Below are 18,096 nucleotides of genomic sequence, written 5' to 3' on the forward strand. Positions count from 1 at the left end.
ATTGTCAAGAAAATGAGCTGAGGGGCCGGCCCGGTGGCACAGTGGTTAAGTGTGCGCGCTCTGCCTTGGCGGCCTGAGGTTCGCAAGTTCGGGTCCTGGGCGCGCACTGAAGCACTGCTTTTCAAGCCATGCTGTGGCAGCGTCCCATATAAAGTAGAGGAAGATGGCCACGGATGTTAGCCCAGGGCCAATCTTCCTCAGCAAAAAAGAGGAGGATTGGCATCAGATGTTAGCTCAGGGATGGTCTTCCTCACACACAAAAAAATGAGCTGAGGACAGTGAATCGCCATTGTGACCAGTATTTGAGGGCCCATGTAAGCTCCAATGTAGGAATGTATTTTTAAATTAGAAGTTGTAATTATTTGTTATCTTTTGTACTTTAATTAAGATATATCAAGGTACTTGCTACTAAATTGAACACTATTAAACTGTCCTGACTGGTAAGTGATTTTTCGGTATTAAATTATTAAATGGAATAAGAATGTAGAGTTATAAAAATTTTGAGTGTTCTATGTCTTTACTTCTTTTTAAACGTAATGCAAATCACTGGGAAAAATAATGAAACATTTCCCTTTCCCCGTATTGTAAGATCGTACATTAGTATCCATTCTTGGAGATTTTCTTTTTTGTTTTGTTTTTAATAACAAAATTTGAATGGTAAAATGGCTGTGTGAAAATATTCCTGTTTAATAAGGTGATTGTCTCAGTACTGACTACTTGTTAAATGACAAACTTAGGTCTAACCTCTACCCTTTTCTCCTTTTAAGTTTGAGTTTTATTATTGTGCTTTCTTTTTCTTTGCTGAATTCTCTGTTTTATTCCAGACATGCTGGTGTCTACACAGCAGAAGAAGTGGCCCTGATTATGCGTGAAAAGCTAATTCGTTTGCAGTCTTTGTACATTGATCAGTTTAAACGACTTCAGCATCTACTCAAAGAGAAGAAACGACGTTACTTACATAATCGCAAAGTGGAACATGAAGCTCTAGGCAAGTTTTATGCCGGTTCCAACGTGCTGTTGTGGGTTCACCGTGTGAATTTGGTAGTAGTTAGATTTATTTCTGTCTTGGTACCTTGAATGGAGGAGAATTTGCTTTTGAAACTGCCTCTCTTATGGCCAGAGATTTCCCTATTTACTTCTTGTTAATTTGGAGAAGCATCCTTGATTGGTTGCTTGGTGAATAACATCTTTACCATTGTGACTCTCCAGGTAGTAGTCTTCTGACTGGCCCAGAGGGACTTTTGGCCAAAGAACGAGAGAACTTAAAGCGTCTAAAATGTCTTCGGAGGTATCGTCAGCGCTATGGAGTGGAAGCCTTACTACACAGGCAGCTGAAGGAACGCAGGATGCTGGCCACAGATGGTGCCGCCCAACAGGTAATTTGTGTATATACCTCTAAGATGTATATATTTGCTTTATTTACAAAGTTAAGGTAATCGTCAAAACACTGTTGTACAGTCTTGGCTCTGAAATCTGACTTGTTGGACGTGGGGTATGTTGAAAAGAGCACTTATCTGGAAGTCCAGAGACATGGGATCTAGTCTGAGTTCCCTTCTGACCAGTTCTGTGCCTGCACTGATAACTTCTCTGGGCTTCTGTTCTCATCTGCAAGCTGAGGGGTTGCCATAGATTTCTAAATTCTTTGGTTCATTAATTCTTCAGTTCAGACATAGACACAGGTTAACTTAAGTTGCTTGGGAATCTTGTTTTATTTATTTATTTTTTGTGAGGAAGACCAGCCCTGAGCTAACATCCGATGCCAATCCTCCTCTTTTTTGCTGAGGAAGACTGGCCCTGGGCTAACATCTGTGCCCATCTTCCTCTACTTTATATGGGATGCTGCCACAGCCTGGCTTGACAAGTGGTGTGTTGGTGCACGCCTGGGATCCGAATCTGTGAACCCGGAGCCGCCGAAGTTTAGCGTGCGCACTTAACCGCTGCGCCACTGGGCCGGCCCATGGGAATCTTATTTTAGAAGGTGGGAAGATAAGTAGAATAGGAGCAGGGCCGGCCCTGTGGCTTAGTGGTTAAGTGTGCACGCTCCGCCACTGGCGGCCCGGGTTCAGACCCCGGGCGCGCATCGACGCACTGCTTCTCCAGCCATGCTGAGGCCGCGTCCCACATACAGCAACTAGAAGGATGTGCAACTATGACATACAACTATCTACTGAGGCTTTGGGGGGGGTAAAAAAAAAAAGGAAGAGGATTGGCAATAGATGTTAGCTCAGAGCCAGTCTTGCTCAGCAAAAAAGAGGAGGATTAGCATGGATGTTAGCTCAGGGCTGATCTTCCTCACCAAAAAAAGAAAAGAATAATAGGAGCAATAAATGTCAGGAGATAAGGTTGATAGGAAGCAGAGTTAAGTGATTATTCTTAAGTTTGTTTCTCACGCTCTTCGTCTCTGCTTCAATAAGAGTAATTCCATTTTTATCTCTTTATTTGTTGAGCCTCCATATAAAATTACAGTTTAAAAAAGGGTTCTGCTGAAAGACAAAGTAGTTTGAAAACCATTAGGCTACATCATACTTTTATAGAGAGGTGTATTTTGGATTAGGGTTGACTCATTTGGACATGAGGTTTTAAATTTTTTTTCCTTTTGAATAGTATTGGTGACTAAATTTGTTAAATGTTGAAGTTTATAGTCTTTAAGGATGTACCTTTCTTATATGTTGTAACTTGAGTATTCTTATAGATAAGTGGTTGTATGTTCCTATGTGGGTTTGTTGTGATTTATCTGTTTTCTCCACTGTAGGCCCATACCACTCGTTCCAGTCAGAGGTGCTTGGCCTTTGTGGATGATGTTCGTTGTTCCAATCAGTCTCTTCCAATGACCAGACACTGCCTTACCCGTATCTTTTTCTCTGTTCAGTTTGCTAGCTAGACTGAAGGCTAGTGGGAATCTCTGTGATAGCTTGTTTCATTGAAGGTGTTTGTTTTTATTTGGCCCTGAATCAAGGCCAGCAGTTTGCCGAAACTGTTGGTTTCAAGCAGGAGCCTAAAGAAATGTCTTTCTGTGGTCTGTTGGCCATTTCAGAACTTTAGAAATGTAATGGTCAATTCATTAGAAAGAAACATCTGAGTCATTGGTAATAGATATGGGCTAATATTTATTTGTAGTTGATTAATACTGGGATTCCAAAATATAGAGATCCCTGATTTAACTTGCATATTAGAATTATAGTACTGATGGGCCGGCCCCATGGCTTAGCGGTTAAGTGTGCACGCTCCGCTGCTGGCGGCCCGGGTTCGGATCCCGGGCGCGCACCGACGCACCGCTGCTCCGGCCATGCTGAAGCCGCGTCCCACATACAGCAGCTAGAAGGACGTGCAGCTATGACATATAACTATCTACTGGGGCTTTGGGGGAAATAAATAAATAAATAAATAAAATTTAAAAAAAACCTTATTAAAAAAAGAATTATGGTACTGTTTTTTTTTTTTTTTTTTGTTAAAGATTTTATTTATTTATTTATTTTTCCCCCCAAAGCCCCAGTAGATAGCTGTATGTCATAGCTGCACATCCTTCCAGTTGCTGCATGTGGGACGCAGCCCCAGCATGGCCGGAGAAGCGGTGCATCGGTGCGCGCCCGGGATCCGAACCCGGGTCGCCAGCAGTGGAGCGCGCTCACTTAACCGCCAAGCCACGGGGCTGGCCCATATGGTACTGTTAAATCCAGTTATTACAAAAAAAATCACTGTGGGTTTTCCATCAAAAACAATAGGATGATTATAAATGGTGAGCTTCCTTTGAGTATTATCCTTTTATATGGTCAGGCCCCTAACTTGTACATTTTAGACCTCATTCAAATTGGAAACTTACTGTTTCCAAAAATGGGATGATTCCTCCCCAATTAATTTGCCTTTGAACCATCGTAGCATCTCTTAATTTTGCTATGGTACTACATTTACTATCGGGCTGCAAAACTTTTTGGGTTGTTTATTGGATTGTGAAAGTGAAAATCGTTATTATGGACACTGATTGAGAAAGTTACTTTCACAGTAAAAACACTTGTTAAATATGATGATCTTCATTATGTGAAAGGCATAAATCTTGCTGGATTTCATTTGCCTGGCAAGAGATACAAGATATTTGGAAAGTAAAATATATTTTCTGTAATAGGAAGAGAAGGAGAGCCTTTCCTTGATCTTTTGAAAAGAAAACTGATTTTTTAATTTTAAATATCTTACCAGTTTATTAAATATTGCAACAAATGTCTTATAAAGAATTACTCTCCTTAATATATAAAATACTTGTGCAAAGTAATTAAAAACTAAAGATAAATGCTCAAAATATAATTGGGCAAAGGCTGTCTGGACAGATTAAAAGTAGAAGTAGCTGATAGTTGAAAAGTTTATCTTCACTATAAATAAAAGGAATAGGAAATAAAACAAGGAATTTTTTTTAATCTATAAATTTGATACTTGTATACAGATGATATTTAATGAGTGGGAGTGAATTTCAGAAGTTGGTGAGGGGTATGGTGAAATAGGCTCTTCTAAACACTGCCAGTGGGAATATGAAGTAGTACAAGCTTTTTAGAAAGCACTTTGACAATATTCATATTCTTTGATATGATAATGTCACCTCTGGGAATTTATGTAAAGGAGATAATCAAATGCAGACTAGTATTTTTACGTGAAATTCCTCCAACTGGAGATAGCCTTAAAACTTTCAGAGATGGGGAATAGAGTAGAAAATTATGATGCAACATAATATGGAATATGTTTAGGCGTTAAACATTTAACAAAATTTATGAATGACATGAAAATGTTTGATAGTGACAAAAATAGGATATGGAATTCTGTAGGGTATGTTTTAACTACATGGAACTAAATGGTGGGAATGTAGTAGAGAGGTGACTAATTTTGGATGGTGGGGTTATGAATGCCCTTTTTTCCTCTGCTTTATATAACTTTTCAGGTTTTCTTGGTGAGCTTGAATTACTTTAAATGGCAAAACCCCCAATTGACAGATATTAAAGAGTATTTTAGACTTTTCTTATAGTACTATACTCAAATAGTTTGTGGGAATATTAATATTTTAAAAAGCAAAGTTGAAAATGAAATATATTTGAAAAGAGAAGGGTAGTATAATTTTTTCTTTTATGCTCTTTTCCTTTCCACTCCATAGTTGCTTAAGTCACTTACCCTTCCTTAAGTCCTTATCCCAGAGAGAGATGCGACTGCTATTGGTGACCTGTTAACTCTTTACTCTGGTCTAATGGAGACAGCACTGGACTGAAAGTGAAGGACCCAGACTCTAGTTGTAGGTCAACCATTCCCTTCTCTTGTCGCTGTTGTCCCCATCTGAAAGGAAAGGGGGTGGAGGAGGATGGGGGGGAGGGTTTTTCCAGGATATTGTGGTATTAAATTAATAAGAAATTTGTTAAAGTCCTTTGAATTCCATGTAAAAAGTTTTGATTAAAACATTTAATTTAATGGATTAACATTTTAAATGTTAACAATTTAAGTAAGATTGGGCTTCCTAAGCACATTAGAGATTGTTTAGATTTTCTTAAGCACAGAGACTACAAATCTGATTATTCCCATTAGATTCCTTTGCTTTTTCATTTGGTCTTTCATTTTCATTCAATAAATATTTACTTTGTACTGTTTACTGTTTTTAGAGTAGTGGTTCTCAAATGGGGCCCATTTTGTCCCGTTTGGCAACGGGTGGAGACATTTTTGCTTGTCTCATAACTCAGGGTGAGGGTGCTACTGACAACTAGTGTGTAGAGGCCAAGAATGCTGCTAAACATCCTACAGTGCACAGGACAGCCTGTAATGTCAGTAGTGCCAAGGTTGTGAAACCCTGCCTTAGAGTTTAGCAGTTTTCAAGAATAGATTGAAAGAAGTGGCTTTATTTAAGAAGTTTTATTTGGTTTAATAATTATAATGTACATTAGATTTTTTAATTTTTAAAAATTACCTTAAAATTTTGGAGATGAAGATTACCCATAATTCCATTATCCTGGGTACAATCAGTTTGTAGAAAATTGTGCTTTCTAGTTTAAAAATAAGCCCAAATTTGAGAAAATAGTTGTTTATTAATCTAGGGATAATAACCATGTAGTTAGGATTTCAAGAAATGGTAACACTCGAATAAAATGTGTTTTGTAGAGTAACTTGAACTGGAATTTTGATACTTTATCTAATCATGATTTCAATTTTGATTCATCCTACAGAGCTTTGCCAACTTGGAAATATAGCCCTTTTCTGCTTCTATCCTTAACAGAAGTTGTTAGGGCTCCTGGAGTGTTCCTGGAGTATTTCCTTCTCGTGGGCCCTCATAAGCAAAATTGTCTTCTTCCCTTTCTCTTTGGGATCATAACAGAACTCCCCTGCACTGAAACCACCTCCCCCTAAAAAAAAGGGAGGAGGAATGGAAATTTATTTTTATTTTCTGTCAGAATGTGATACCTAGTTACTGTTACTAGAGCTTCTATTTTTCCCCAATCCCCTGCTGCTTTAAACAAATTTATCATGTAAATATTTTGGAAACAAGGTTCAGAAAGGTTTTGCAAACTTTTTGCCAGTCTGCTCAATAGAGCAGAAACAGCATTGTATCTCTTGCCTCTTGGAGAGAAAGGGTTGTTAGGGACCTCTGCAAGCTATTTGCATTTGCCATGACATGCTTCTGAATAGGTGTAGATTGCTAGGATTGTTATTGCTGTTTGCTTAGCACTATGTTTTCAGATGTTTTGTGTTTGACCCTCATGAGGGAGAACAAGATTAGTGTCTCTATTTTTCATGATTAGGATTCTGCAACAGAGGTTGGGGACTAGTTTTAAATTACTGATAGAGCTAGGATTAGATGCTAGTAAATTTAGACACTTATTTTGAGAAATAACTTTAAAAATTACTAACTGCATTTGGTTCTGTATCAAATGTAACCAGTTATCTTGTGTAGTCCTCACTTTGAATTTTACATGGCAGACAACGCTTCTATTTTGTACCTCCGATAGATCCATTTTATTTCCCTTGACCGTTTTTCTACAGATATTTGTCAGGACACGAATCAGGTTCTCTTCAAATGCTGCCAGGGGTCTGAAGAAGTACCCTGCAACAAACCAGTTCCTGTAAGCCTCTCTGAGGATCCCTGCTGCCCACTGCATTTCCAGTTGCCTCCTCAGATGTATAAGCCCGAGCAGGTACTGTCTGTGCCAGACGATCTGGAAGCCGGCCCCATGGATCTGTACTTGAGTGCTGCTGAGCTTCAGCCCACTGAGAGTTTACCTCTGGAGTTCAGTGATGTAAGTTAGAGAAGCTCTGCTCTGGTTGGCACTTGAAGCAAGACCTTATTTATTAATGGTAAGAATAGGTTAGTTTTGTGGTCAGGAGAGTTGATAAAGTTTTTGAAATTATATATGTATGGTTGTATTTGTATGTTAGCATTTGTATGTTAGCATATTGATTTAGAGACAGTTTAAATTTGCACAAGTTTTTCTTTTTCTGTGGGAATAAGGAAAATTGTAAACTGAGGGAAATTGGAAAGTCAAGGTTATGGTTGGTTTTGGTGTAGCCAGGAAATTTGGTACCCATCCACAAGGTGATTCACTAGAATCTTTTTTTTTTTTTTGGTGAGGAAGATCAGCCCTGAGCTAACATCTGCCAACCCTCCTCTTTTTGCTGAGGAAGGCTGGCCCTGGGCTAACATTCGTGCCCATCTTCCTCCACTTTATATGGGACGCCGTCGAAGCATGGCTTGACAAGCGGTGAGTCGGTGCGCGCCCGGGATCTGAACCAGTGAACCCCGGGCCGCCGCAGTGGAGCGTGCGCACTTGACCGCTTGCGCCACCGGGCCGGCCCCCATAGAATCTTAATAATACAAATAAGTTCTCATATCTACTCTTGACAGTGTAAACTTGTGTTTTGGCCCTATGGTAAGGATTTTCATTTTCAGATTAATGTGTCCCCCAAGAAATGGCTCTAAGCTTAACTCTGGTTGTTTTTCATTTTTGATATGTTAGTACAGAGTCTATTGTGAATGATTAGAACAACAGTGATCTCCCTAAGTATTTACTTTTACCACCTTCTATGTATGTACACTACTCTGCCTTTTTCAGCTTGTTCCTGGATTAGTCCAAGCCCATAAACTCATCTGATTTCATTTGTTTTCCTAATTAGCACTACCCTACTATTTGATTTTAGGGATCAGTTGACATTCCGTCTTTATCTTGGCACTTTGCTTAATCTTTAGCCTTCTGGATAAAGGTCTTCATTATTTATTCTGAAGATAAATCTTCTGAATTTCATAATAAAGGTGTCTTGTATATAACCATGACATGTTTAAAGTGACAAATCTAAATGGAAAATTCAATATAGGTTGCAAGATTGTTTGCTAAGGGTAGAAACAAGGTTTGAGTGGCCTCAAGGGTATTGGTCACTAAAAAAGATATCCGGACAGAGTAATATCTGAAAAAGTGACGTTAAGAATAAACTGATACCAATTTTTTTTTTCATAATTTCTCTTGCTTTTTCTCTTGGTTATATACTGTCTGTAGGCTTATTAAACTTTTGATTTTCATTACTTCATTTATAATAAAATTATAATTTTTGTTATAATCTTGATTATAATTGCTTTTTAAAAAGTTTCTTTCACACAGCTTCTTAGAATATGAAAACTAGAAAGGGACCTTAGAGATTATATACTCCATCACTTCCTAAACTTTTCCAATGTGGACATGTTGAAGAGAGTAAATGAATAGATAGCCTTAGATTGATAAAGACAGATTTTTGTCCATTTCCCTTCTTATTACATGTGAAGAAAACCCAGAGAAGTGCTATATTTTTTTTAAACTTAGTAACAGTTAACACTTAGAGCAACTTTATAGGGTCTAAAAAATAACCTAATAAGCACTACATCACCAGATTCTCTTCAAATATTAATGTACATATGTAGAAACTAGCACGTGTTTTCTGTAGGTTTAATACCCTATGTACTAGGTTATTAACTTTTATTTTGTCTGATTGTTAATTTCTAGAACCATTTCTGTTTTGACCTTTTTGCTTTTCCCCCTTGGCTTGTTTTTGCCATATTAGTTTAAAATGGTGTTTTCTTTCTCAAATCTTTGCTAATCTAGATTTAAGAAAATATGACTTCCAATATGTTTGAAGAGTATATTCCTGTTTGCTCTTTAGAGATACACAAAATATTAGACATTATAAGATGTGATCATAGGCGAAAACTGACATTTAAGGAATCTTAATTTAAAAAATATTTTAAAATATTTCATCAAATCTGTTAATCCTAATCCTTATTTGTGGCATGAATTTTTTAAAGAATGTATGAGAAGTAACCTTATTTTTGAGAATTCAGTGGGTTTTTAGCATGGACCTTTGTTGTTAGAGGTTTAAAAATGATAATCACGTGTTTGTATGTGATCATCTATTATGTTCATATTAATGTACTTTTGATAAACCACGTTGGTCATTAAAAAGTACAGTTTTATGCTTAATGTTTGGAGGTAAAAATTCTCCAGAAAATGTTGAAAGAAAATCCAGTTTTAGAAAATTTTTGTGTTCCCATAAATTCTGGATTTATTTATTAATATGAAATTATGCTGGGAAAAAATTTCTTAATTATATGAATTTCACCAAGCAGTCTTAACTTGTTACTTATGTTCTGCCTTAGATATCATTTCTATAACTTGTTAACTTCTGGTAACTTTACTTATGGGAGGACCAGGTATCTGATATTAGTATGGGTAAAAATTCAGCGTTTCATTCTGGATATTACACTTGCCTGTTTTCTGTGCTTTGATCCAAGGATGTTTGGCAAGGAACAACCTAATACCTTAATCCTGTTACTTTGAGCTTGCTTGCTTTTTGTGTGTGTGGTTTTTGAGCTTTGTTTTTGAGATCAGAACAAAATGTGGATTCTGTCTTGCATCCTGATACTTACGTCTCTAAATATTCCTGTTATGATAGGCATTTCTGCTGACACTTTCTTCCTTTCTTATTTTAGGTTCCTTTTCCCAATTTTAATTCTTGTAACAGCCAACACTGAGTATGTGAGAAAAGCCTGTTCAGTATCTATTTTCCTTTAAAAACATTTCCATACCATTGTCATCTTGAGACTTAGAAACCTTTTGCCTCACCACTTAAATGGGTTCTTTTAAATTCCGAGTTATTTGTATAATAATTGTGCATAGTAAAAGAATTGGAGAAAACAATTCATAATCTTAATTGTATGAGAACAGTGGTTTCTGTGGATAGGACAGAAGTTTCTTTTCTTTTTTTTTTTTTTGGTGAGGAAGACCAGCCCTGAGCTAACATCCATGCCAATCCTCTTTTTGCTGAGGAAGACTGGCCCTGGGCTAACATTCGTGCCCATCTTCTTCTACTTTATCTGGGACGCTGCCACAGCATGGCTTAACAAGCGGTGCGTAGGTGCACGCCCGGGATCCGAATTGGCGAATCCCAGGCCGCCACAGCGGAGCGTGCACACTTAAGCACTTAACCGCTTGCGCCACTGGGCCGGCCCCAGGACAGAAGTTTCTAACACATGAAATGGACATTAGGAGCTGACTGTCGTTTTCCCTATGTTTCTGCTTAAACTGAGCAGCTTTAAGTCCACTATGTTCTTCAATTATATTCTTTTCCGTAATTATTTTGAAGATGTGATTCTCATTTTTGGTGAATAGCACCAAAAAAGGGAAAGGATTTCAAACTCTCAGACTTATTTAAAAGCAGAGAACTAAGCTTTTCATGAAGCTCCATTGCTGGAAACATAGAGCCCCTGTAAAGTGGATTGGGCGTAGGGGAGTACAAACCCTTAGGCATTTTTCACTCTTGGGAAGGAGAGTTTATCAGTAGACTCTTAGATAGTGATGGCATGAAAGTCATTTTGAAACATCGTCTGAGCTTCTGTAATGCTTTAGGCCCTGAATCAAGACCAGTGGTTTGCTGTAGCTGTTGGTTTCAAACAGGAGCCAAGAGCAATGTCTTCCTATGGTCTGTTGGCCATTCAGCACCCCAGTGGAATGGCCAGTTCAATTGGAAGAAACATAGTCTGTAGAATATAATGTCCTGTGTTTTTTTTTTTTTTTTTTTTTTTTTACAGAGCAGTTGGACTATGTTAGATTTAAGAATCAGGGACTTAACCAAAATAGTATTTCTTAGCTATTCAGAGGGACTTTGAGTTTGTTATCCTTTCTCTCCCTTCTCCCTCTTGCTCACTGGCTTGCGTTGTGGCTGTTAGGACATTAATCAAGCAGTCTCATATTGTCCATTCTTTTAAGGCAGTATTTCATTTTAATTTGTAATTATACCGATTGTCCTATTAGATTCACTGCTGGTGAACTTAGATGTTGACTACAGTTAGTCTTAGAATATGCTTTTAATACATATTTTTTTATTGTAGTAAAGTATTTGTAACATAAAATTTACCATTATAACCATTTTTAAATGTGTAATTCAGTGGTATGAAGTATATTCATAATATTGTGTAACCATCACCACTGTCCATTTCTAGAACTTTTCCTTCAGTCAGCCCAAACAAAGACTCTGTACCCATTAAACTATAACTCCCACTTCCTCTCTCCCCCCAACCCCTAGTAGCTACTATTATATTTTCTGTCTCTGAGTTTTCCTACTTAAAAAATACACTTTTTAAAGCTACTATAGTGGTCTGTGTTTTATATTAAGCGGCAAGAAAAAATTCTTAGTGCTTTCGGATCTTATCCCATTTGTTGGACATTCTGGGAAAATCTTTTTTTGATTAAAGGTAGGCAAGGGGTGAGGGAAGTATGAGAGAATTGCTTTGAGGTTTGCCAAAAAATATACCAACTTGAGCTTATTATTCCCTTGGTATTGCTGATAGGCTTTTTCTTTCTTTTCCTAGGACTTGGATGTTGTGGGTGATGGTATGCAGTGCCCTCCTTCACCCTTACTTTTTGATCCTTCACTAACCCTTGAAGATCATTCAGTCAAAGAAATTGCTGAAGGCTCAGTGGATATTTTGGCAAGTGAAGAACAGCCCCAGCCAGGCACAGGGTTCCCTGCTGATTCTGGCTAGCATGTACTCCCAGGGAGTGGGGTTGTTATCACAATTAGACTGTAATGGTGCCTCTAGATGGCAGTTCTCCAGATGGGCCGTTAGAGAGGACACCTAATGCCGTGGTCCCCATATCTCAGACAGCTGGACACAAATTTATTTAGCTAACTAGAAAAGGTTAAGATGAGGAATCAAGGTAAATTGTTCTTTTTAAGGGTGAGTTCAACACTGGGATTGTTTTCATCGTAGAGTAAGGACAAGTTCTATGATTTGGTTTTTTTTCTTTGAGACTTAGGTGGGATACCAGTGGCCCTGACTGAAGACCAGCAGTTAATACTATAGCTGTTGGTTTCAAGCAGAGGCCCAAAGGACTATCTTCCTGTGAGCTGTTGGCTGTTCTGGAACCTCAACAGAGAGTGGCTATTTCATTTGGAAGAAACAACCCACAACTCTCCCTCCCATTTAGAGAGTCTCAGGAATGCTACAAGTAATAACTTCTGACTCCAAGGGTCAGGGATAGTTAAGTATGGGGACGAGCAATGACCCATAGTTGTTTTATTTCTCCTGTCTTGTTCTTGCTGGTACTATACATGGGCATTGATAAGTCAGATTCATGCTTCAGACCACAGTGAATGAATTTTTAACCAAAGTGACTTTCTTTTAACAGGGCCAGATACAGATGGCTGGAGATGGGTGCAGATCGCAGGGATCTCGAAATTCTGAGAAAGCCTCTGCACCATTGCCTCAAAGTGGAGTGGCTACTGCAAATGGGAAGCCAGAACCCACTTCTATCAGTTGATAGTTTGTTTTGGGAACCATTTGACTTTGGAGGATTTGAATTTCCCGTTCTTTAAACAAGTATTTCTGACCATCTCTCACTGAAGGACAACCCAGACTATCTTGTTTTTTTCCTGGGTTATTGTATGCTATAGTCAAACATAAACCAAATATTGGGGGAAGGGACCAATAGTGTCTAAAAGTTTTGGGTGTCTTTCTCCATGCTGAGCAAGGAAGAGAGAGAGAGGTGATTCCTGTCAGAGCTGCTGTGATTGAGAGAGTATTTGGGCCTGCGCCTAAGGGGAGAGAGATCTTTATAATAGGATTTCCCAAGTCTTGGAACAAATCAACATGGTGTTTAGGTGGGAGCTGTGTACCTTTGGGATATTGATGGTCCTAATGTTTGGTTATCTCTATCTAACAGCCTGCGTTTTAGCCTTTTCTTGCCTCTCACTTAATTGGGTAATCTGAACCCCTCCCCCCAATGGACTCTGACCTATAACCTCTAAGAAAATAGCCCATAGGACTGGGCCCTCCTTAACCATCTATTTTGCTTCTAACCTATGTAAATTTCTGTAGTGACTATCTTATGTAAGATTAAAATAAAAAATTATTGTATATAGTTTCTTATAAATGTTAAAATATTATGAAAATGTAATGTTTTGTTTGAATTTGGGAGTATATGTCTATTTTTGGAGTCCTTAGGGAGCTGTCTGTGATGGGAAAGGGAAAACAGGACAGATATACTTCCATCCCAAGAAGTAAATACATTTTTAGTAACTTATTTTGGTTTTGGATTGGAGGATAAGATAAAAACTTGTAAGAAGTGGAAAGGGGTGGGACTTCCTTATTAAAGCCGGCAAGTTACAAATATCTTCCTTTTCACCCTCCTCTCTGTGCCCTCTACTCCCACTTCCATTTCTTTCTCACAATTAATGCCTGATTATCATCTCAAGATTCTCTAGTGCTAGGAATATATATGTAAAACTTCCAGAGACATTGGGCCTGATGCTGGATCACAGAGATAGGCATAAATTGTCCAGATCATTTTGATGATGATTCTAAGGGTAGGGTTAAAATAGAAGTTCAGGTAGGTTAAATTACCTGTGCTAGAACTTATCTATTACTATAATGCATTATGACAAGGAGGCCAAAAGATGACCTATAAGAATTGAACTGAGGAACAGGGATAGGGTTTATACAGTTAACACCATCACCTTGGCTTTAGTTTACGTATGGTTGGAAGTAACTCAGAAGGCCCATCAGATGAATTCCTGAGGTCACCTTTAACAGGTCTTGCAGTAAACTCTTGCAGTTTGTGATATCTGCTCCTTTCTTGTCTAGTACTTTTTACACTTTATCCACAAAGACAAACATTACTTGTTATGCAGCTGTGAACAAGAACGTATCTGCTCCTGCAACAGGATTAGAGTATACCTTTTCCCACTGTTTGAAGAAGTAATCTGCAAACTGCTAGCATCATCCACGTCACCCAAGGTGATTGTTTGGTAAATTAACAGGCCCATGAGCACTTGTTTTTGGAGGGGGGATGGAAGCCAGGGAATCTGCATTCTTAGCACCTGGAAATTCTGGTGGTCACTCAAGTTTGCAAACCCAGCGATGGTGAGTTTTGAGAAGGCCACATACAGCTACTACTCTTCTCTAAGGTTGTGGCTTCTATTAGGCACGGGCAAACATCAGAGTTTGGTAGGAAGAGCCTCAGTCTGTACCATATCTCCAAGAAAGTCTGCTGCTTGATGGAGTCCTTAAGCACAGGTCCCCTGTTAGAAGAAATGGCCCAGTACCCCTGTAGTACTCAGTCATTGGCAGCAGCCTGAGGGAAGTGTGGCCTCAGTGTAACACCTTGGTAGATCCAAAGGTGAGGAATCTGGAGGCTGTCAACTGCTTATAGTGGGTTCTCTTGGAGGAAGATCTGGGTGGCATACCTCCATGGCCTCTACAGTCTACCTCTTGTGTCAGATCCATTTCTCCACTCACGTTCATAATTCCAGAGGGGCCTCTCTTCCTTAGAGGAACTTAGGTTAGGGGTACGAATTACAGCTCCAATTGCTGCAGTTTGTCTTTGGGCCGCGACTTGTGCTCATTTTCCAGTAAACATTCTGAATTCCTTTCATCCCTGGTTATCACAGTAGGTCTTGGTAGCTTACCTGGTAGTGGGAACCTAATATTCCTGAGTGGGAACCTAACATTCCTGAGGAGTCTTGAGCCTTTGGTAATCGTGCCCTTCACAGGCCAGGATTGCTGTACAGGTTCACTTACACTTGGGCTAGGGAGTACCAAGCTGCACCTGTGGTAGAATAATCATCTCCCAAGATGTCCATATTCTAATCCCTGAGTCCTGTGAACATGTTACCTTACTTGGCAAAAAGGACTGTATAGATGTTAAGGTTAGAACTTCACGATGGGGAGAGTAGTCTGTATTTTCCAGGTGGGCCCAGTCTAATCATATGAGTCTTTAAAAGCAGAGAGCCTTACCTAGCTGTGATCAGAGAGAAATGACTGTGAGGATTCGGTGTTGGTTCTGAGATGTGGGGGAGTATGTACAGGGATCAGAGAAGTCTGTAGTTGCTGAGTATGGCCCCCAACCGACAGCCAGCAAAGAATTAGACCTCAGTCCTATATTGCGTGAGACTGAATTTTGCCAACACCTGAATGAGTAGGAACTGGACTCCTGTAGAGCCTACAGAAAGGAGCACAGCCTACCTAGACCTTGGTTTAAGCCTGGCGAGATCTGTGCTGGTCTTCTGACCTATAGAACTATAAGATATTACATTTATGTTGTTTGAAGCCACATTAAGTTTGTGGTAATTGGTTATGGCAGCAACAGAAAACTAAAATAGCACCTGGGTTTTCCTACTTATGTTGCATAAAAGAAGCCCCGCTTCCTCCTGCTAATCAGTCAATTATCCTGCCAAAATGGAGGCTCCTTTCCTGCTACTTCCTGGACACAGTTGAAAGAGCCCTGGTGGCAGAAGTAGCTTATAGTTCAACCGGAACTTTGCTGTGCCCCCTGGCAAGAATGCTCTCCCCTTTGGGACCAAGACCTCTAACCTTACAGAGCCTAAAATTTTGAGATGGAAATACCCCAGTGGGTCGTTGGGTGTAGTAAGTAGGGCTACTCTGCTTCCATCCCTTGGTCCTGAACCCATTATTCTTCTCAGTGGAATGTAGCACTTTATAGAGATCTCTGATTCAGTGCATATATTGTGTTTTGAAGGATGGCACCCATCCTTGCAAAGTATTTCCTCTAAGGCCAGCTGCTTTTGGAAGGTGAAGTATGTGCTATGACCAGTGGGTCCCTCCTTTTCTGTGCAGTGGATTCCTTGGTCAGGTGCTGTGTTGTGTGGAGTTTCATGCCTGTGGTTGCTGGCTAAGGTCCTCTGAGCAGGAAAGGCGAAACCCATACCTGGAATAGGTATCCCTGTAAGGATGTACCACTCGCTCTTCTAGGATGGAAAGGGCCTATTCTACTTACTACCAAGAAGACTGTTGGTGTGATTGAGCAATAGTGCCATATCAGGCACTCAGTGTTGGTCACTTGTTGGCTGGTTAGACATTTGGAGGGGGCAGTAGCTAGTTGGTAAGTAGTCATTGGTAAGTAGGAGTCCATGTCAGCATAGCCTTCATCCCTTACTGTGTCTACTTTGCTTATGTACCTGTCCTAGTTCTAGGGTGGCTGATGATGAAGGATGGCACACATCAACTGACCAAGTCATTTTGTCCACTTGGTTGGTCATTGCCTTTTCGATGGAGGATGCTTTCTTGGGGGACATTAATAAGTGTTAGAAAAAAATCTTCACATTTCATGTGAATTCTCATATCTAGTTACATGTCTCTATCTCACCCTCTTTGTGTCTGATCTTCTAGTCTTTTTTCTTGCAATTCCTGACCAACTGGCCAGGCCGTTGGCCACTGCTCAGGAATCTGTATATATTCTCACCTCAGGCCATTTCTCCTTCCACAGAAAGGGGATGACCAGGTGCACTGCTCACATCTTCACCTACTGAGAAATTTTCCCCCAACACTGCCCCCGGATACGGCTGTAATGCAGCTGCCAACAATTTATAGTTTGCACACACAGACTGAGCCCCCCCACCATCTATAAACCAGGCTTGTTTTTTTTCTCCTCCAGTTGGTCTTGTGGGTACCCACCTTTAGTGAGCAGGTGGAAGGGCCTCCAGTATGATGCAGGACCATGGTGACACTTCAGGTTTCTGGGTATCAGTGTCGACTCAGACCTATGTCCACTAATCCTTGAAAAGACTGAGTATTCCCTTTTCCCCAGTGTGTAGTTACCCAAATAAATAGGGAAGTATTAAAGGACTCATTACTATATGTACTGGTCGTAGTGGTGCAGGGTCCTCACTCCTGTGGACCTGTCTCTTCAGTCACTGGGCTCTAAATCTGAAAGTTGGCTCAGGTCTGGGAACTGAGCAAAGGAGTGTAACTTTTTGTTAGGATGACCACCGTGAGTCTCCAATCCCTCCATTCTTATTTTCTTCTGATTGTAGATGTTAAGCAGTACCCTTGTGGCTACCCATCTAGTTTGTCTCTAGGAATGTTATATTCTATTAACCATCTCCATAACTCCCTGTGGGTCAGCCTGTTGGCTGCCCTCTGACAGTAATTGTGTTTTGACAATAATTGTGGTTCCTTGACTTTTGGCAGTCAAGTGCTGCCCACCTGACTTCTTTTACTTAGGAGCCCCATCATCTTCGTGGCTATTACCAAGCTCAGTCCTGGCCTGCAGAGGAGAAGCCTCATTAAACTTATTAGTGTTATTGATGCTCCTCTCACCAGTGCATTCCTGATGGCCTTCGTGAATGGGAGTGTCCTCTGGGCCTCACATAATAGACCCGTTGTGGCATGCCCTTTTCCCTGCACCTTTTGATTCCTTCCTCTGTCTTCTGCCAGGGCAACTCAGGCATTTTCATTTTGCTGACGGTTGGCCATCATTTTTTCCAGGTTTCTGAGAGGCATCCTAGCAGTGAGTTTGCCCCATTCCCTGGGGTCCTTGCCAAGGTGTTAAATCCTGTGTACTGAGAAAGTGCTCCCAAGTCAATGACTTCCTGCTTATCCAGTCTTGTTTTCTGGTCCTTTGATCAAGCACCCGCAAAATCCAGTTCCAAGGGTATTCCCCTGGCTCCTACCAGTACATGCTAGCTAATTCTTACAGCTTCTTTGGGGTCCAGTTTCCTCCCTTATCAGGCCTAGTGCGTTTCTAGCTGGATTATGCTAGTTATTGGCCTGGCAGCCAAGAGATGAGGTGGAGGCAGATTTGGGGAGAGGGAGAGGACACG

General features: G+C 40.0%; 1 protein-coding gene and 3 non-coding genes across 9 annotated transcripts in view; all 4 read left to right on the forward strand.

The window, feature by feature from the left end:
• Positions 1-18,096, forward strand: part of KANSL2 (KAT8 regulatory NSL complex subunit 2) — a 59,746-nt gene that overhangs the window by 5,882 nt on the left and 35,768 nt on the right. For 2 of the 6 annotated variants that reach the window (XM_087442480.1, XM_087442475.1), the window contains 6 exons: positions 825-992; positions 1,214-1,376; positions 2,753-2,849; positions 7,000-7,253; positions 11,846-11,965; positions 12,666-13,446. In XM_087442480.1, coding sequence (XP_087298606.1) covers positions 825-992; positions 1,214-1,376; positions 2,753-2,849; positions 7,000-7,253; positions 11,846-11,965; positions 12,666-12,797 — 934 coding nt within the window. In that variant the 3' untranslated portion in view covers positions 12,798-13,446. Of the gene's footprint in view, positions 1-824; positions 993-1,213; positions 1,377-2,752; positions 2,850-6,999; positions 7,254-11,845; positions 11,966-12,665; positions 13,447-18,096 lie in introns of those variants that run through there. The other 4 variants (XM_087442476.1, XM_087442478.1, XM_087442477.1 and 1 more) reach the window with 3 other exon arrangements.
• Positions 2,941-3,077, forward strand: LOC147914739 (small nucleolar RNA SNORA2/SNORA34 family). Its single transcript, XR_015555031.1, has one exon. It is a non-coding gene; the product is annotated as a small nucleolar RNA SNORA2/SNORA34 family (small nucleolar RNA).
• On the forward strand, positions 10,881-11,013 carry LOC147914740 (small nucleolar RNA SNORA2/SNORA34 family). Its single transcript, XR_015555032.1, has one exon. It is a non-coding gene; the product is annotated as a small nucleolar RNA SNORA2/SNORA34 family (small nucleolar RNA).
• On the forward strand, positions 12,305-12,442 carry LOC147914741 (small nucleolar RNA SNORA2/SNORA34 family). The gene has a single exon (XR_015555033.1). It is a non-coding gene; the product is annotated as a small nucleolar RNA SNORA2/SNORA34 family (small nucleolar RNA).

The sequence above is a fragment of the Ceratotherium simum genome, chromosome 17 (assembly GCF_057802395.1).
Source record: "Ceratotherium simum simum isolate JZ-2026a chromosome 17, ASM5780239v1, whole genome shotgun sequence".
Lineage (NCBI taxonomy): Eukaryota > Metazoa > Chordata > Mammalia > Perissodactyla > Rhinocerotidae > Ceratotherium > Ceratotherium simum.